This window comes from Colobus angolensis, unplaced genomic scaffold (genome assembly GCF_000951035.1).
Source record: "Colobus angolensis palliatus isolate OR3802 unplaced genomic scaffold, Cang.pa_1.0 Scaffold217, whole genome shotgun sequence".
Classification (NCBI taxonomy): Eukaryota; Metazoa; Chordata; class Mammalia; order Primates; family Cercopithecidae; genus Colobus; species Colobus angolensis.
The window spans coordinates 1,931,022-1,952,295 of record NW_012115344.1 but is presented as its reverse complement, the minus strand read 5'-3'; the positions used below and the strand labels follow the sequence as shown (position 1 = coordinate 1,952,295).

General features: G+C 37.2%; 1 protein-coding gene across 5 annotated transcripts in view; it reads left to right on the top strand.

Moving 5' to 3' along the window:
- Positions 1 to 21,274, top strand: part of PPP3CA (protein phosphatase 3, catalytic subunit, alpha isozyme) — a 337,575-nt gene that overhangs the window by 147,637 nt on the left and 168,664 nt on the right. For 3 of the 5 annotated variants that reach the window (XM_011943204.1, XM_011943205.1, XM_011943203.1), the window contains exon 2: positions 18,426 to 18,626. The exons of the other annotated variants lie outside the window; for them this stretch is intronic. In XM_011943204.1, coding sequence (XP_011798594.1) covers positions 18,426 to 18,626 — 201 coding nt within the window. The remainder of the gene's footprint in view (positions 1 to 18,425; positions 18,627 to 21,274) is intronic. 5 annotated transcript variants of the gene reach the window in all.

Sequence of the window (21,274 nt, the reverse complement as noted above, 5' to 3'; positions counted from 1 at the left end):
TTATTTCTCCTTCGCTTATGAAACTTAGTTTGGCTGGATATGAAATTCTGGGTTGAAAATTCTTTTCTTTAAGAATGTTGAATACTGGCCCCCACTCTCTTCTGACTTGGAGAGTTTCTGCCGAGAGATCTGCTCTTAGTCTGATGGGCTTCCCTTTGTGTGTAATCTGACCTTTCTCTCTGGCTGACCTTAACATTTTTTCCTTCATTTCAACTTTGGTGAATCTGACAATGATGTGTCTTGGAGTTGCTCTTCTTGAGGAGTATCTTTGTGGCATTCTGTGTATTTCCTGAATTTGAATATTGGCCTGCCTTACTAGGTTGGGGAAGTTCTCTTGGATGATATCCTGCAGAATGTTTTCCAACTTGATTCCATTTTCCCCATCACTTTCAGGCACCCCAATCAGACGTAGATTTGATCTTTTCACATAATCCTATATTTCTTGGCAGCTTTGTTCATTTCTTTTTACTCTTTTTTCTCTACACTTCTCTTCTCACTTCATTTCATTCATTTGATCTTCAATCGCTGATACTCTTTCTTCCAGTTGATGGAGTCAGTTAATGAAGCTTGTGCATTTGTCACATAGTTCTCGTGTTATGGTTTTCATCTCTATCAGTTCTTGTAAGGTCTTCTCTGCATTGATTATTCTAGTTACCCATTCATCCATTCCCTTTTCAAGGTTTTTTTCAAGTTTCTTTGCACTGGTTACGTAGTTCCTCCTTGAGCTCTGAGAAGTTTGATGGACTGAAGCCTTCTTCTCTCAACTTGTCAAAGTCATTCTCCGTCCAGCTTTGTTCCGTTGCTGGCAATGAGCTGTGTTCCTTTGGAGGGGGAGATGCGCTCTTATTTTTTGAATTTCCAGCTTTTCTGCCCTGCTTTTTCCCCATCTTTGTGGTTTTATCTGCCTTTGGTCTTTTATGATGGTGACGTACTGATGGGGTTTTGGTGTGGGTGTCCTTTCTGTTTGTTAGTTTTCCTTCTAACAGTCAGGACCCTCAGCTGTATGTAGGTCTGTTGGAGTTTGCGTGAGGTCCACTTCAGACCCTGTTTGCCTGGATATCAGCAGCGGAGGCTGCAGAAGATAGAATATTGCTGAACAGCGAGTGTTGCTGTGATTCTTGCTCTGGAAGCTTCGTCTCAGGGGTGTACCCCGCCATGTGAGGTGTGAGGTGTTGGTCTGCACCTAGTGGGGGATGTCTCCCAGTTAGGCTGCTCAGGGGTCAGAGACCCACTTAAGCAGGCAGTCTCTCCGTTCTCAGATCTCAACTTCCGTGCTGGGAGATCCACTGCTCTCTTCAAAGCTGTCAGACAGGGGCATTTACCTCTGCCGAGGTTTCTGCTGCTTTTTGTTTAGCTATACCCTGTCCCCAGAGGGGGAGTCTCTAGAGGCCGGCTGGCCTCCTTGAGCTGTGGTGTGCTCCACCCAGTTCATGCTTCCCGGTGGCTTTGTTTACCTACTTAAGCCTCAGCAATGGCAGGTGCCCCTCCCCCAGCCTCGCTGCCACCTTGCAGTTAGAGCTCAGACTGCTGTGCTAGCAATGAGGGAGGCTTGGTGGACGTGGGACCCTCTGGGCCAGGTGTGGTTTATAATCTCCTGGTCTGTTGTTTGCTTAGACCCTTGGTAAAGTGCAGTATTAGGGTGGGAGTTACCCGATTTTCCAGGTGTTGTGTGTCTCAATTTCCTTTGGCTAGGAAAAGGAATTCCCTTCCCCCTTGCGCTTCCCAGGTGAGGTGATGCCTCACCCTGCTTCAGCTCTCTCTGGTCGGGCTGCACCCGCAGACTAGCGCCAACTGTCCGAGATGCCCCAGTGAGATGAACTCAGTACCTCAGTTGAAAATGCAGAAATCACCCGTCTTCTGTGTTGCTCACGCTGGGAGCTGGAGGCTGGAGCTGTTCCTGTTTGGCCATCTTGGGTGCGCCCCCCAGTAGTTTTTTTAATTGCTGCTTTGAGCCTTCCACTAAAGACACATTATACTCATAATAATAATTCTCCTATTTGCCCATGATAATGAATAAAATTCCTGTTTAGACAACCACCTTTAGGCCATCCTTTTTATTATTTTTCCCCCTTCAGCTTTTAAATTTAGGGGTACATGTGCAGGATGTGCAGGTTTGTTACATAGGCAAACGTGTGCCCTGGTGGTTTGTTGCACAGATCATCCCATCACCTAGGTATTAAGCCCAGGGTCCATTAGCTATTCTTCCTGACACTCTCCCTCCCCCAACACCCTCCTTGACAAACCCCAGTGTGTGTGTTGTTCCCCCACATTTATCCATGTGTTCTCATTATTCAGCTCCTACTTTATGAGTGAGAACATATGCTATTTGGTTTTCTGTTCCTGTATTAGTTTGCTGAGGATAATTGCTTCCAACTCCAACTACGTTCCTGCAAAGGACATGGTCTCGTTCTTGAGGCTGTCTTTGTCAGTTGCCAGATAAGTTCCATTCTGTTAGACCAATTAGATGGTATAAGCATTTACTTAATACTTAGAGCTTTTGTGATATATATAATACTTAGGTGTTTTGTGATGTGTATATATATATCAAATGAGAGTTTTCAAGTATACCCCAAAGTGCAGGCATATGGAATAAAAGAAATCCTGTAAGAATTCACTTAAATAGAATAATGACAAATAATTAAAAATATATAAGTTAAGCAAATTTGAGTTCATACTTCACAACAAGTATTGCACAAAGCACTTTTGCAAGTGTGTTCTCATTTAATCCTTTCAGTAGCTTCTTGAGTAGTTATTATCTCCATTCTACAGGTGATGAAACTGGTTTCTTAAAAATTTTCTCAAGGGCACACAACTATTAAAGCTATTATGTGAAGATAGGCAATTAGATAATTCAAAACTAATAACCATGACACTTTGTTGCATGTAGAGCTCAGTTTCTGCTCTGTATTGCTGGAAATTCTCAACAGCAGGTTAACTAACATGCTTTTTAAAGAGTAAAGGCAGAGGAGGCACATTTTAAACAAAATCGTAAGCCAGTCTGAGAGGGGACAGCTAGCATTGGTCGGAAGAATTTATTTTGTGTGGAACCCAAGCTCAGTGTTCATATTTGGAAATACTTTGAAGGACTCATTTATCTCTGGATCAACTCATCAGAAATTAAATTAAAACAAAGAAATGTGTACCTTTTACAAGCTGATTACTGTACCTTGTACAAACTGATTACTGAACCAGTTGTTCCTTGTAACATTTTGGTCTCTTTTAAGGCTGGGAGCAATTAAATTAAGAAGGCAGAAGAGCCAGATAAGATACTCAAGGAGCAAACTGTGCATGCAGAATAAACATTATTGCATTTAGAAAATTATGTGATGAGATGTGAATCATACACCAGTAAATCACTAGACAAATGTTTTTTGAATGCTTTCTGTGTCCATCACTCTGGGTTGGGAATAGTGAACTGAAAAGTAAAGAGCATGATTCAGGGAAATCTGGAGAACTGGATGTGTACTTTGGGTTCTGCCCTTAATTACCTTTGGATCATTGGATGAGTCAGTTATCTACAGATAGGGGATAGCAAGAGCACAGCTCCATAGCAGGGGTCTGATGTGAGCCCTGACTTCCCCTACTTATTTGCTGTGCAATCTTGGCAAAGTCATTTCATTTCTTTGTGTCTGGGTTTTGGAATATAAAAAGTAGAATAACAGTACCCAAATCACAAGACTGTTGTGAAGATTCAATGAAGTAAATCTGTGAGAGAATTGACTACATCTCAGATACTGTTCCAAACAATATGTATGTATATAAATTATTTATATAACATTTATTTTATTATTTCATTGTTATAATTACTACTCTTACTCTCTTCGAGCCTCAGTTTCTTGAACTAGAAAATTAGAATGTGAAATTGGATGATATTTAAGAACATAACTACAGATGTGTAAACTTTTTTTGAACTTAGCAGAGAACTTGTCTAATGACTTGTAGGCTGCTTTGTAAGAGTAAAAATAAATACTGGTAGCAAATGTTTTATGTTTTAAAGACAAAGAAATAAACACAAAACAAAGTAAAGAGCACTGTATTTTGGTAATCAAAAGATATTTTTATTAAGTATTTAGTACTCAAGGATGTGGTGGATTTGGATGGAGAGCAGGCTTTTTGTGTTTTAAGAAGTTGTGCTATTTTAATAGGGATGATTAGGATGTGTGGCCAAGGAGGTAAAGCAAGGTAGTTGTTAATCATAAGGAAAACTTGTGAAGTATGTATTGTGCTGGTAATGGGCCAAGCACCTTACAAATATTAGTTTGTTTAATCTTCAATGGTCCAAGCACCTTACAAATATTAGTTCATTTAATCTTCAGCTATAGCATAGAGCAATTAAATAATGTGCTCAAGATGATATGGTTTACCTAGGCAGTCTGGCTTCTGAATTCATACTTTTAACTCCTTCACCTTACTGTCTCTGAAAAGCTTGAAGAAATATTTGAAATTGCCTGAAATACTTGGGGTACTGCGTAATTGGTTATAGTCAGACCATAGAGTCTGAGGATCAGGTGGATTAAGGTGAGATAACTGGGAACTTGGAGAAATAGTCTGGTTATTATCACAATAATCCAGACAGGGTAATTGAGGAACTAGACTATATGGTTACTATGGTAATGGTGAGGAAGACTTTTTGTAGTGGACCTTAGCCTCTTTGGGTCACGGACTCTTTTGAGAATCTATTAAATTGTGGCCTTTCTTCTCAGAAATTGTGCAACACATAAAGTTGCGATGAAATTTCAACAATCTCCTAAGCCCTTTATTTGATGATTTACTCAACTTTACTTTTCCTTTTTTGTAATAATTAGGTTTCTGAAGTTCTGTAATTTTTCTTTACTTTGTATTTGTTTTGTGTTCTATGTGTTTTCTTTTAATAATATTTAAAAATATTTCACTTTCTTTAGATACCTGTTCTTGAGTCACTAACAAAATCTAATTTTGGTGGGTTATTGATGACTTACTCAGCATATCCCTAATTATTGCAGTGACATTTTCTGTATTTTTCTTTCTTTGTTGCTTGAGTACAAAAGTGATGGTAGACCTTGTGGCCGATATACAGACTGTCTTTACAGTGATCCACATCATTCTTTGTCTATTCATATACATTTCTTATTTGTATAGAAGTATCTGGAATAGGAAAATTATGTGCATAAATAAAATACATCAGTCTTACATTCAAAATATACTTTGAATGGCTTCTTGTCATGAATCTGATCCAAAATTTTGTCTTTGCTTCTAGGACATACTGTTTTGTCTCTGGAGCATGAAGATCCCCAGGGTAATTACAGTCTAGTGGTAAGGGAGTTCAGAAGAGGTGGGGTGACTGATTGTTGTTTGTTTTGTTTATCATTTGGTGTGAGAGTAATAATTGGGTCCCCCTTGGCTATATAGGGAGTAAGTATTGCCAGTACCTTTGGGAAATTGCTCTAGTAAAACTCACATGCTATTTAGGATTTTGCTTTTAAAAAAAATGCAATGTAACTTGGCAGTTTGGTTAGTTGAACTCAAATTTATATTCCTCAAGTCATAAAAAATTGTTTATTTTCTCCTTATTTCTTTGATTATTCTTGAACTTTTATTGCATTTTGGACTGTTAAAATCTCTATTATGGAAGTATAAATTATTTCTAATAATAATTACAAATATAAATATTCTCAAAAATCATGAGCTATTGAAATTGCTTTTGAAGAATAACAATATCAGAAAAGCAATTGTAGAAGTGTCTGTATTTTCTGCCTTTGTATTTATAAAGGAAAGTTGCTTTTACATAGTTTCCATTTATGTAATGAGTAGAATGGGAGATTTTTCTTTTTCCAGTACGTAATGAATGCATGTACCCTACATATCATTAAAAAAAAAAAAAAAACCGATATAAAGAATATTAGCAAATCAAAGAATATTTTGTTTCATTATGAATTACTGAATTCACTCTTTTGGGAATGAGAACCTTCTCCTGATTTGAATTATATTCCAAAAAAGAATTGACAGTGTATATAAACCTTCAGTTATATGCTGTAGACAAGGAATGATATATTTCACTGAAATCGCAGAAGACATATATCTTTTAAAATTATTTACAATTCTGTTTAAAGATAGTATATTGAAATTGTATTATACCTCTCTCTTCCTCTGTAATAGAGAGCATTGTCTAGGTATCTGTAATAGAAGATATTTGTGAAATGTGGAATGTATACCATCACGGATATTCCCTGATGTTCCTTAGGACTGTCATGAAATATAGAACTGTATACATGCACACTCAATTATGCCATGCCAGCATCCCTTTGTATTTAGTGTGCTGAGAATGACTCCATTCCTCTCCTGTGGAATAAAGGACATGAATGTTTGGTGAGGTTTTTCACCATTGCTCTAGGTGTGGAACTGCACTGTGGTTGTTGAAGACAACAGGAACCAAAAAGCTCTGAATAAATGGAGCATTATTATGTATCAAGAGACTTCAAAACAAAATACCACTCCATTGTTGAAGTAGCACACACTGTTACATCTATTTGTGTGTGTGTGTGATCACTTTTCACTGAACATATCCTATATCTTACATTTATATTAACCTGTTAGTAGTTCTACATTTAATCATGATTATTTCTTGAGTGAGAATTTTAAGCCAATGAGTGATTTTAAATTATATGATAATAAAAAGTAGTGTATTTCTAGTCTACTCATTGTGACTTCCGTACATGAAACTTGAATGAAGGCACAGCGCTGCCTAAATGACTGCCCATCATGCCTAAATGGGTGTGTTTAATCTGGATAGTGAAAAACTTACGGAACTGAAGCTTTTTGGATGCTTTGAGAAACCAAACTCATATATCATGGGAATTAACATGAATCTGTTTGCCATTGTATATGTGCTTAGGCTGTGTTAGATACTCTAGTTATTAACGACTTTTTTTTCTTCTTCTTCTTTTTTGTTTGGATGGAGTCTTGCTCTGTCACCCAGCCTGGAGTGCAGTGGCATGATCTCGGCTCACTGCAACCTCTGCCTCCTGGGTTCAAACGATTCTCCTGCCTCAGCCTCCCAAGTATCTGGGATTACAGGTGCCTGCCACCATACCTGGCTGATTTTTGTATTTTTAGTAGAGATGGGGTTTCACCATGTTGGCCAGGCTGGTCTTGAACTTCTGACCTCAAGTGATCTGCCTGCCTCAGCCTCCCAAAGTGCTGGGATTACAGGTGTGAGCCACCACGCCTGGCCTAGTTTTTAGCTACTCTTAACAGCTGAATTTCTCAATAAATTTTTCATTTGTGTCTACTAGTAAGATTTGGATTCACTTTGGTAGCCTGTCATGTAGACACTATAAAGAGGGGAAAAGGAGGCTTTTGTCCCCCTGAACTACTTCTGACTCTTGAGTTGCTGAGAAAGTGTTAGTCTATTAAGTCTTGGATATTGCAAGTTTAGCAATTAAAATGCCTTTAATTGAGTCGCACTTCAATAAATGTGTATTAATAGCATTCTTATAAACTAGGAAAATGTTCCTTTAAAGGAAATATTTGAACTACTTTCTGAAGTTCCATGTGATAGTGTTTTAGGATCTTAGCAGTGGGGCACTGTTGTACTGATGTAACATTATTTTTATTGTTACTGGGTTAATTTTACATCATAAATAATAACAGATTTGTCTGTGACCCTGCATTCACATATGCAATTAAAGTAATTTAGTTTTTCAAAATGTTTGCAATTTTTTTTTGTCCGTTTTCAGTTTTCTATTCTGTTGCTCAATTTTGGTCACATCTGTTTACTCTTTGATATGGGCCCCCAGCTTCCAGCCCACAATGTAGCAGCCATGGTCTCTTTATTCTAATGGCTATTTAAAAGACATTTACATTTACTAACTGAAGTTTTCAGTGTTCTGTTGTTTTGGCTATTGACTATCATTTTGTAATTACATAGTTTTAGATCTGAACAAGGCCATTTTATTTTCTATTCCCTCTTCTTAGACTGCTTCTAGTACCACAGAAGTATTAAATAAATTGTGAATGAGATGGAGAAAAGACAGTCCTTTCTTACATTGACTCAGAAGCACATATCAAATGCCAGAGCACTGGACTAGACACTCAATGGGACTTGATTGTTAATCGTTCTACTTAATTATTCTGTTTTTGAGTAGTGATCATTGATTGACTGATTGGTTGGAGTGAGATTTGATGTTACCTGTACATTTGCAACTGGCATTGTAATTCCAGCAATCTGTTTCCTTAATTACTTGAAAGTTTCTTTTATGCACAAAATTTACCTTACATTTGGGTGGAAATTATCTCCCAAGAGTGGTTCTTTTTGGAGGAAAGGAATGCAGTCTGTCATAGCTTTATTATAAAATTGTTCATTTTCCTTTTGCTGGATTAAAAAATGCATGTTTGATAATTAAACCAAAATTGACAAGTTCATTTTGAAGATAAATGAAACAATTGCAAATGAAGTTTGAGAGAATACTATTGTAGGTGGTAGTCATTAAGACATTCCAATTTTTAAATAGGTGTGTGAAGATTATGATTTGGGGAGTGAACATTAGAAGTGCAGAGAATTGGAACTTCCTGCATGCTTCTGTGTTATTCAGACGAGTAAGTGGTTCTTAGAAATGGTGGACCACAGATAGTGGATAATAACATGTCTGGTCATCAGAATGAAGCAAACAGTGTAGGCATTACTGAAACATGGAAAGACACAGAGGGCCTGATGTTTTGCTGCAACGTGCTCTAGAGCCTACTTGGAGTAGGGCGTATTGAGTCAGAGCAGGTGGGAATTACATGCAAACTTGGGAATTTAGCTCCTGCTGTTGGCTCGCTGGAAGGTGACTGTCAGGCAAAATATTTCGATCTTTGCTTCACTGTGGTCACAGATATAAGATATTATATACTAGATTTATTATTTTTTAATGGATCACCTTTCATATGCAAAAGTGGTTAACATTCTTAAATTGTCACTTAAGGCTTACATTATTTGGTATCATTTGGGACATATGTTTGCCATTTTATTAAGACCCTTTGAAAGAAGAGAAGGCCTATTCATTAAGTAAAATGATTTTGATGCCTATAGGTGTTTTAACCACAGAGGATGGGGATGTTAGGTGGGCATATGGACATGGAAAATGTGTAGGCCCATAGAATTGAATGAAGAGGGTAAAAGGAACAAGTTATATGTGGGTATGTGGGCATAGATATATATATATATATTTTTCCCTATCAACTTACCAGTTTAGGATTGAGGACTAAGAAGGCAAGTACTGTATTTTGTAAGGTTTATTAATACAAAGGTTTCTAAAGTTTATAGTGATTAAAAAACTTCTGTCAAGCAGTTCAACTCAATAGGTCAAGTCCTTCCTTATATTTCATGTCTGTCTTAGGCTATTGAGTTGAGGATTTCTGAGTGGTAAAATGTACCTGGATTCATGTACCCCAGAACTTAATTATAAATAAATAAATAATTTTTTTAAAATATACCTGGATTAAATAAAGTTTCAGAATCCCTGGGTACTCCTCATTTCTGTTCAAAGGGACTGGCTCACTTGAGAAATAAATTCATCTAGTCCTAAAGTATCTATCCTGGTTTGTTTCTTGATTTTCTTATTCTCCCATGACATTTTTCTCTGGAGAAGAGAGCAAATGTTCAAGTCCAAAAAATAAATGTATAAATAAAAGCCTCTCTCTTTAAATTCATCCCGGCGAGGAGAATTTCATGCATTACTTTAGTTTGCTATTCTAAGGATTAGTATAAACATCATTTGCTGAAAATATTGTTGTAATAATGTCATCTAGTACAGAGATCCAAGATAGTGGGGGGTACCTCTTGGTGTAACTGAATATATATACACACACACATATATATATGTATATATATATGAAATTTTAAAAACCATTATAGAGTAGACTCATATAAAATAACAATTCTTCAATTATATATTTAATTTTTTAAGTATTTGACTTAAACATGTAAATTAAGACATTTAATATTTAACACTACAATTCTAAGTTTAATGTAAACATTAGATAGCATATATTTCAAAATCAGTAAATATAATTTTTCTTTTATCATGCCCATGTATGATAATTTGTGATTGGCATTGTCCATGTGTCAATCACTGGACTTATGTGTATAAATTTAAAATTTTGAACAATATTAAAAAAAATCAGGGCCAGTTGTCGTGGCTCATGCCAATAATCCCAGCACTTTGGGAGGCTAGGACAGGAGAATTGCTTGAGCCTAGGAGTTTAAGACAAGCCTAGGTAACATAATGATACCTTATCTCTACAAAAAGTTAAAAAATTAGTCAGCTGTGGTGGCATGGGACCTGTGGTCCCAGCTACTCAGGAGACTGAGATGGGAGGATTGGTTGAGCTCAGGAGGTTGACTGAGGTGGGAAGATTGCTTGAGCCCAGGAGGCTGAGGCTGCAGTGAGCTGTGTTTGCACCAACCACTGCCACCCAGCATGGGCAACAGAGGGAGACCCTGTCTAAAAACAAAAATCAACTTTTATTTAAACTTATCAATTATGCTGAAATATTTTGAAACCATTAAAATAACTTTTGTCAAATGCTATTCAATGTTGAATCATTATTACATAATTCAGTATATAAGCCGTTTGCAATTGTAATGAAGCAAGAAAAATATCAAAAATTACAGTAGTTTTGTGATAGAACTTCTCAAGACTGCATGCTGAGGAAGTTGTGGACTGTCACTCATTTCTGTGTCCTTGAATCCTTAGACTCAAGAATATGTGGTGAAAGGAGCACGCGAAAATCTGTACATGGGAAGGAGAAAGAATAGATATACATAAATAAGTATATTTAAATATATATACGTAAACATTTAAAAACTTTTGAAATTTGGATAATAATAGAAGCTCTGTACTGCTCAGGTACTTATTTTCTCTAATTAATTTTTAATCCCTGGTAGTTGAGGAATATATATATATATATATATATGTTTTTTTTTTTTTTCCCTGAGATGGAGTCTTGCTCTGTCGCCCAGGCTGGACTGCTGTGGTGCAATCTCGGCTCACTGGAACCTCTGCCTCCTGGGTTTAGGTGATTCTCCTGCCTCAGCCTCCTGAGTAGCTGGGACTACAGGCACATGCCCTCACACCCGGCCAATTTTTGTATTTTTAGTAGAGACAGGGTTTTACCATGTTGGCCAGGATGGTCTTGATCTCTTGACCTTGTGATCAGCCCACCTTGGCCTCCCAAAGTGTTGGGATTACCGGCGTGAGTCACCATGCCTGGCTGAGGAATAATTCATTTAATTAGTCTGATCTTTATTAAATAATTGCGTGTAGCACATTTCAGATTTAATCTGAAAAAGTACTGGGTATACTATATATTCTGTAAGCCTGAGGAAAAAAAAGAATGCTTATTTCAATAAGTGCTTTGAGCACCATAATGCCCTTTGATTAACACGTTGGTATGTTACATAAGATACTATTTTGCTATATTTGTATGTGAACATTCAGTGAGCATTCAAATGAGCTATTCAATCTGCTAGTAAAATGATCAAGACACATACTGTATCTAACAGTTGAATACATTTGAAGGCTCAGGACTGGTATGATAGTATTTAGAGGAGGTTAGTAAGGAGGTTTCTGACAAGGACAGAAGAAGTCATCATAGCAGCAGGAAAAAACACCAGTAAATTAATAAGTTGTATTTTTATTTATAGATCTATGAAAAAATCATTTTTAAAAATTTTAATTGAGACTGGATTTTTCTGTTTGCAAGTCTAATATTTAACCACACTTGAGATGGCCATGTGTATTTTTATTTGAAGGGAATTAATATCTATAATAAAAGCCAAAGACTTTCAAACACGCAAGTGATGAGTGTCTGCAGGAGTAGCATAAGTGGAACCCTAATAAATATGTTCTTACGATTCTTCTAGGGGCTAGCTGTGGTTAATTTTCAGCTCTCTCTTCCAGACAATATATTTTGTATATCTTTGCATCCAGAATATCCATTCTGTGCATAAATAAACACATATCCCCCATACTGATATATGTTTTTTCATCCAGGAGAATATAAGTTAAACCTAATTGCTCAATGTTAGAACCCAAATAAAATTCAGTGAAAAGTCCTTAGTACTTACATATCTCTTTACTCTTTGTTCAGAAGTAGAATCAGATTTCACGTATTTTGGTGATGGAACTACTTTTTATATTTCAACTGGCATATATTTTACAATAGACATATTCTATTTTTCATAACTTAAAAACAGAACTTCTTCTCTTGGAGTCATCTAAAAAATTAAATATTTATTATGTACTTTAAACAAGAGAAATGTGCAACTGGATCAAAGAGTTTCTAAGAATTCAGCCATAACCTTAGGGTAGAGAGACACAATTTTTTCTTACTACTTACATTTTTTTTCTCATTGTCTTTAAACTTGTTCTTTAGTTTTGCAGTTTAACACTTTGCCAACTATCTCAAGCAAAAACTGATAGTTATACCACCTGGTAAGCTCTTCAGAGCTTGGGTTGGCTTATGTTTGTTATCTGTGGTCCGTTTCTTCCTGCTCCTCTCACTGCCTAGCATGGGATACAATGCATAGTTGGTGTGTAAGAGGTGCTGCTGATTGATTAATTGATATAGTTTGATTAGCACAGTGGACTGTGACATACAGAAATGTCCACAAGGGAATAGATGGTGTTCTAGTCTAAGGAGGTCAGGCCAGAACATGTTTTAAGCTGTGTCTGACATGTGATATGCTTAAGCTGTTCTCCTAACATGTGCTGACATAAGTATCTTTGACAGTCCTTGTTCAGACAGTTGCCACATGAAATATGGGATAAGAGCTGTTCCTGTACATGTCCTGATTACAGAGAGGGATGAAATAAATGTGTCTGGACTTGCAAAGACATTGCATCTGTTGTGGTTGATTGACTGGTGTGGAGGGAAAATTGACTTGTTTAGAGGGAAAATTAAAGTGCCCAGCATTTAGTATGCCTTTACTTACGGTATGGATCAGTGGATCTCAATCTGGACTTCATATTTGTGTAACCTGGGATTAGGTAAAAATAGGCCAATGCCCTGGCCGTACCCTAAACCAGTTAAATCAGAATCTCTAGACATAGAGCATGGGCATCATCTTTTAAAAAAGCAATTCTCAGTGTGCAACCAGTTTTGAAATAGGTTGAGGTTTTGTAGAAATTAAACCAAAGTTGGGAAAGAAGAAAGGCTAAGAAATTTAATTTCCACTCACCTTTTTCTCATTTACTTAGAAGGATGCAGGGTCTGGAATACCACTGGCCAGTAAAAGGAAGCTAGGTATGCAATTTCAAATGTTCTAGTAAACATATTTTTTAAAACTAAAACGAAAGAGTTGGAATTAATTTTAGTAACAAATTTTATTTAGCCCATTATGTTCGAAATATTATTATTTCGACTTAAAATCAATATTAAAATATGAATGTTATATTTAACTTCTTAAAATACTGTATCAAGTCTTCCAAATACGATGCTTACTGTGGATTCGCAGCATATTTCAGTTTGGAGTAGCTATTTTTTGAGTATTCAACAGCCATATGTGACTAGTCAGTACAATATTTTGTAGATATAGGGGGTAAAGTGCTGGAATTGAAATCAGGAGGCCTTAATGTTAGTGTTAGTTTGGCCAGCTAGTGACTAATCCTTTGATGCTGGATGATTCATTCATCCTCTCTCTGGACTTCACTTTCCTTTTATTTAGTATGAGGGGGTCAGTCTTGACTGGGAGTTTTCTGGTTATGCTCCAGAGAGCAGCAGGATTGTGTCAGCACTCCTTAGTAGCCATCATCGAGGAGAAAGGAGGCACGCTGCTTTAATCCCTTTCTCTTTTGGATATACTTATGTTTCCTGGCATAATTTTGTTTGAGGGGGGAAAAAAGAAGCAAAATAAAGACTTAAAAGATCACTAGGCTAAATATTCTCTTGAATCTTTTTTGTCTGCATTTATAGGACTACTCCAGGTAGAGGTGAAACAGTAGGTAGCCTGTTCCTGATACTTAAAAATATTCGTTGGCATATTTTTATACATCCCACGTTACATGAATGTGAATTCCCGATTGAGATCTACTAATTGATACCATACCATCAATGATACCATTGATACCATAAGTAAAAGCATACAAAATGCCAAACATTTTAATTCTTTCCCTGAAACAGGCTCCACACCAGTGAATCAATCATGACAGATGCAATGTCTTTGCGAATTCGCTGGATTCAGAAGGCTTGATACAGTATTTTAAAAAGTTACATATCCCACTCGTATTGTCACTGAGAATCTTCCAGTCAAGGTGTCACCACGGCAATGACCCTCAGATGTTTCTTATTAAATAGTGGAATCCCTTCAGTAGTGGCTTAAGTGACTCAGATGTGAGAAGTAGAAATCCCAGATACCTGGAACTATCCCAGAGTGAGAACACATCACTTACGCTACTGAATACATATTTGTGGTCTAAAATTAACCTACCCTCAAACTCAGAAAGTGATCCCTGGATCTTTCTGAGATGTCGTTCCCATAGTCAGCCAGACTGAGGGCTAGGATTACTCTGGCTGCAAAGTTTTTTTGACTTGAAATGTGTTTCTCTCTGGTAAATGTATAGTCGACAACAACTTTAATAATAGTTATATAGATGCCAATATTGGATGCATATGCGTTTGGTTCATAGGTAGACTAGTAACCTTTCTCCATATCAGATAGATAAACTCTCTGCTGGAAACAGCAGATAGAAAAAGAAACAATTTCATGTCATTGACCCTTGAAAATCAGTCTCTGCCGGATTTCCACTGTCAGTGACATGAGAACATAATCCTCGCCCAATATGTTGTTTGCCTTTAAAGCCTTCTGTGATGTTTTCTGTTAGAAGTCGGTTAAGTACTTACCTGTCCCAGATTTTCTCTACTTTGCTGTTTTATTAATTTGAGGGGAAAAAGTGGCATTGGGTGGGAATTGTGAAGTAGTGAAAGCTGAGAAGGTTTGTATCTTCTCAGAAGATATGCTTCTTGATTGATTAGAAGCTCATCCTGAGAAGGATGCTTCTAAGACATCTTAGCACAATATTCTGTGCTTACAGGCAGTTACAAAAAAATTGTTTTGCAAAGAACCAGCCCAAATATCAACAGCTATTTCTGAATTTTTACTAATGTGCACAAACGTCATTTCTCTAGTCCTGGTCTGCTCATGTATCAGTGAAAGCAACTTGTTGTGGACTCAAAGCAAAGGAAGGAAGGGGAAATCCAATTTTGTTATATTAAGTGTAGCAACTTTCACAATGAATTAATTAAATAAATGTTTCCAAGCTGATTGGATTCTTTGGTCTAAATAGTTTTTGCTCAATATTTGGCACAGGTCTTCATGTAGGATTCTAGGTGAACAGAAAAATCAAATAAATGTGACCTTTGTAAGGCTGGTATGTTTTTTATGAAGCCAAAAGGTGCACAAATACACAAATATTAGCACAGTCTTATTTTTGTTCTAGAAAACTTTTCACTGGCGGCATCTCTGTGTTCAGTCTTTGGCATCATTACTGCCCATCTTGGTTCCCTGCAGGTTTTGCCATCTGTTTAACTGGTAGAGGGCCCCATCTCATCAGGATCTCTTCCATCCAATTGGAAATAGAGCCCTCTGATTGGCCTTTTTCCTCTCCTTTCTCACCCCTGTTTATTTGGAACCAGCTCCAGTATCTCAGAGCAGGTGGCTTTACCTTAGCCAGTTGTCTTAGGATTAGCAATTACTGGAAGGTAAAAGATCTGCAGTGGAGGGTGGAGCATCTGTTATTGCAGTGTTCTTAGCCTTGGAGGGAGTCTAGGGACTTGGAGAAAGACTAATTCATGAAGGTGAGGCGCTTCCTGGGGTGCTCTCCTGTTGCCTCTCACCTTCGTAAATGTTTTGGCACTTTCAGGTTTAATTCTTTGATCTATCTTAAGTTTAATCAGGCCAGCAAGTGCATGTGTGGCAGAGACCCACTGCTTTTATCTGCCTGACAATATATTAGCCTCCTTTCTTTCTGTGCACCTGTGATTCTTGCCTGACGGTTATGCAGAGCCACTTAAACCTTCACTGTTGCCTAAAACACCTTGGGAAATAATTTTTAAAAAATTCAACTGTTGCCCTTACCACACGCATCCTTTTGAAGTTTATCCCTTTCTAGCCCCCAGCCCATATCTTGACTCACGGTCTATAGCCTGAGGAATTTTGAGGAGTTGCCAGGTAAGATATTTTCTAATCTCAAAACATATATAAAGACCTGTGTAAAGAAATGTGGCTGTTGAAAAACATCTCCATGTTTTCTTAACAAACATACTCTATCAGTCAAGCAAGGAAAAGCAGGGAGGGCAGAGAAAAGAAAAATAGAATAACCTCCAGATGCCTCAAATTTAATGACCTAATTTCCTCTTTTTCTCTCCTCCTTGTTTAATCTTCAGATTTCTTTTATTATTTACTATTCTTTGGGATTATACAATTTGTCTTTTGTTCTTGTATTATGTATCTATTGTACTATAAGCTACTCAAAGTAACTTTTGGAAAATAAAAGAAGTATTTGTGAGAAATAAATACCTCTCAGTATTAGAATTTTATAAGAAGTGATTTATTAATCATTTTTACTTACTAAGCATTATCGAGTACTTTCTGGGAAGTAGTGTAGTTTATTTGTTGCACGTATTCTGGCATCAGACTGCTGGGGTTTAAACTCACTGAGTTATACACATAAATCGCTAGATAATTATCTTGGGCAAGGTGCTTAATATTTTTGAGCCTCAGGTTTCTCCTGCACAGTAATGTTATGGCAGCTAAATAAGTTTATATATAAACACATGTATGTACGCCCTACTCATCTTACACTTTTATTGTTGTTTCTGATTTTATTACCTAAACAATGCCTGGCATAAAATAAATACTCTACAAATATTAGCTACTACTGTTACTATTTACTGTAGTTAGTATAACAATCCTCAGATAGATGTAATCCTCACTTCACAGGTGAGGTAACTGGAGCCAAAGAAGGTTATTTAACTTGCTCAAGGTCATAAGCTGGGGCGCGTGCAGAGTGCAAGGTTCGCACCCAGGTTTGTCTGACCACAAAAGCCTCCTGCTCACCCAACGAATCTGCCACGACTGCCTCAATCTGACAACATAGTGAAATAGATACAGCTGGATTGTCCAGAAAATCATCCTTGCATCCATCTGTACAAGTTCATTTCCCAGTTTTTCTTTTCTCTTAAATAGTTATAATTTCACTCAGGATTATAAACCTATGCCATTAGATTACACAAAATGTTTTGGCATAGGTCTCCTGTAAGTCTTGCTTCCTTGAGAGACACTTTTAGGAAAGGAGAGGGCCAAGTTTATTCCGTAACATCAAGTGCTTTTCCTGAGAGAGGAGCCATCCAATGGAGATGCTGTATGTCTGTTTCATAATGTGCATGGCACATGAAAGATACATGGGATGATGTTTATGCTCCTTGCCAGATACTTTTCATATCTGGCAGGGATGAGTTGTCCAGTGAATGAACCATCATGTGAAACAGAGAAATAATGAGTCTTTAAATGGCTTACTGGCCATTTGTTGCAAATTTAACCTTTGTGATACCGTCTCTGACCATAGACCTTTGGAAGCAGGGCAAGCTAGAGGAGTTTAGTGAATGTCCTCTGGCTGAATGAGTGAATGAATGTACTCACAAACGTAGAGGAAGGCAGTAGCTACAAGAGAGCTTCTTGCTGTTAAGAAGATGTGAGTGAGTGGAAGAGAGAATGATTGCTTCCAAGCCCAAGCAATCATGGGACTTTGTCATTGTGTCATTTTTTAAAATACCTGTGTCTCCTCCCTGACAACCTGACCCTTCACTTTTAAGGAGGTCCCTTCAGTATGAGCATACACACTCACCTGCAAATCCTGATTTCCTTAACAGTATTCAGTGCACTTTTGCCTTTTTGCTTTCAGATTCCTGCTGTTTTCTTAAATAGTGAGTAGATCAGTTATCTCAGATGCGACTCTAGTTAGAGCAGCAAATCTGGTTGGGTAGATCTTTTCCTGTGCCTCTAATCCCAGTAGAGGAGCCCGTTTTCTAGTGGAGACCCATCTTTGCACAAGTTGGTTATGGTTGGATATATAGGAATGATTTTCTTTCACAAAATTGATTATTGTTGAACTGAAAACTTTTCATTCCTTTTCTTTTTAACTCAATCAGGATATTATAAATGCAAGAGATAGTACCGGATGAACAAGAACTATCAATTTTGTTTAAGCAATCACATTATATCTAGAATCAAAGAAAGGATGCAGTTCTTAATTTTTGATAAATAGCCCTTGATCATATTTTAATTCAGCCACCCTAAAAATACTGTTTTAGGTGGTTTGTGATGAGGATGGATATTTGGTGGTTATTATTGAATTGTTTGTTGTTGAGTTTTGGCTGATGTCATAATTGGACCTTTTTTCTTTCAGCTGTTCCATTTCCTCCAAGTCACCGGCTTACAGCAAAAGAAGTGTTTGATAATGATGGAAAACCTCGTGTGGATATCTTAAAGGCACATCTTATGAAGGAGGGAAGACTGGAAGAGAGTGTTGCATTGAGAATAATAACAGAGGGTGCATCAATTCTTCGACAGGAAAAAAACTTGCTGGATATTGATGCGCCAGTCACAGGTAAGTCCTGAGGAGGGAGATTGCCCACTCGCATACACATTTTGTTGTTTATAGCATCAAATCAAAAGTCCTAGTTACCACTGAGTCTTCAAATACCTTACTCATCATAATCTTTTACTGTCAAATCTATACATTAGAGGAGTAAGTATATTATACATATATACACATATTTTCATGTGTTAAATATCTGTAAGATAGCAATGCTCTAAAAAGTGGCATGCGACTTAGAGATGATGATGATTTCTGACGTGATACTTTAAGAAGTCATATTGTTTGTAAGTAGAAATATTAAGTGGCACAAAGAACACAGGATGTTCATTGGGAAAGATTAGACAAAATATCCCGAGACTTCCACAATGGTTGAGTAAGGGTCTAAGTTAAAACAGTGGTTTTCAAAGTGTGATCCCCAGACTGATAGTGTCATCATCACCATTTGAAACTTGTTAAAATATGCATTCCCAGGCCCCACTCCACCCTACTGAATCAGATTACCTGGGGTGAGACCCAACAATCTGTGTCTTATCCAGCCCTATGTGTGATTCTGATGCACATTAAAGTTTGAGAACCACTGAACTTTCGGAAGAAGGACACATTGTTTTCTCTTTTGCCCATAGCATTTTGTCCCTACAAATTACAAATTAACATTTTTTTTTTTTTTTTTTTTTTTTGAGACGGAGTTTTGCTCTTGTCGCCAGACTGGAGTGCAATGGCATGATCTCAGCTCACTGCAACCTCCGCCTCCTGGGTTCATGCAATTCTCCTACCTCAGCCTCCTGAGTAGCTGGGATTACAGACACCTGCCATCATGCCCGGCTAGTTTTTGTATTTTTGTAGAGATGGTGTACCACGTTGGCCAGGCTGGTGTTGAACTCCTGACAGGTGATCTGCCCGCCTCAGCCTCCCAAAGTGCTGGGATTACAGGCGTAAGCCACCACTCCTGGCCTTTTTTTGGTTTGTGTGTTTGTTTTGGTTTTGTTACTTCTTATGATCAGATACATATTTTGTGTAAGTGTACTTCTCTTAGGCCGTAAAAATGAAATATCGTCAAAAAATTGTGTATGAACTGGACACAGTGGCTCATGCCTATAATCCCAGCACTTTGGGAGGCCGAGAAGGATGGATCCCTTGAGGTCAGGAGTTTGAGACCAGCCTGGCCAACATAGTAAAATTACGTCTCTGCTAAAAATACAAAAATCAGCTGGGTGTGGTGGTGGGCACCTATAATCCCAGCTACTTGGGTGGCTGAGGCAGGAGAATCTCTTGAACCTGGGAGGCAAAGGTTGCAGTGAGCTGACATTGTGCCCCTGCACTCCAGCCTGGGCGACAGAGTGAGACTCCATCTTGAAAAAAGAAAAAAAAATTGTATAATATACAGCTTCTAATACTAGAGACGTTGGATCTACTCTTTATGGAGTTTGCTTAATTTGCAAGTTCTCATTTTTGAAGAAGCTAAAAATATTTTCCTCTTAAATATTATTCTGATTTAGACATAGAATATTGTTCTTTTTGATATAAAGGGGGCATCTAAAAGTATTTCATATATACTAGTGATGGCTAATTTCTTTTAAAATTATTGGTCTTCAAATGAATATTTGAATTGGACTGTTAAGAAAGAGATAACCTCTTTTGAGTATCAGATTACACCTTTCTTTATCAAAATATCTTGAATGATTCCCATTCTAGAGAGATTGACATTATTTACATTTTAATTTTGTCTTGCAATGCTATTTTTTCTTATTTGTAATTCAGAAATAATAACTATGTTTAGGGCCAGGTAGAGGAGGAATTGGCTCGAGAAGTATTAACTCAATATTGGACCAGTGGTGAGTAAGTCAGGCCAGAGACTTACTCTAAGTTACTGACCAATAACTTCTGTGGAATTCAGAATTAAGTGTAGTAGATATGTAAACTCTCAAAAGAAGTGATCAATATTTTATAATTAAAAAGCCACTACTAGATTTTCCTCTAGTCCTTCCCTCCTACTTTTTATTAATAAAAATGTTTCACTCTCAGATGTTTAGAGAAGAGTTGTACTAACATTTGCCGTGGTTTGCCCCCATTTAAGAAAAACTGAGGAATTAATGCCCTAGTTTTTGGAAATCTAGATATTCCTTCATTCATTTAGCATTTCTTTAAAGTTAAAATGAACAAAGACTTTCTCTTCAAGTGTTCATAAGGCAATGAAAGGTTTGTGGTCATTTAGGATTTTTTTCCCCTGAAAATTTATTATGTTTTATTTTGGAGAAGTCAGAAGGACCAGGAAGCTGCCTAGTCCCCTGACTCCCTGCCATCTGTCCATCTGGAGAGGGAGTAAAGGAGTGTGGATTTGCCCTCACAAAGTGGATTTAGCGTGTGGATTTAGATAGGTGAGCATACCATCTTCATAGGAGTAGAGATGAAATTTGTCCAAACAAGGGAGCCATGAGGCAAGTTCCATTATTTTTTTCCCATCTAAGATGGCTGACTAGACTGGTAGCTGTTTCAGATTTTTAATTTAAAGACTATTATGGGAGAAAATTTTTGCAATCTACTCATCTGACAAAGGGCTAATATCCAGAATCTACAAAGAACTCAAACAAATATACAAGAAAAAAACAAACAACCCCATCAAAAAGTGGGCAAAGGATATGAACAGACATTTCTCAAAA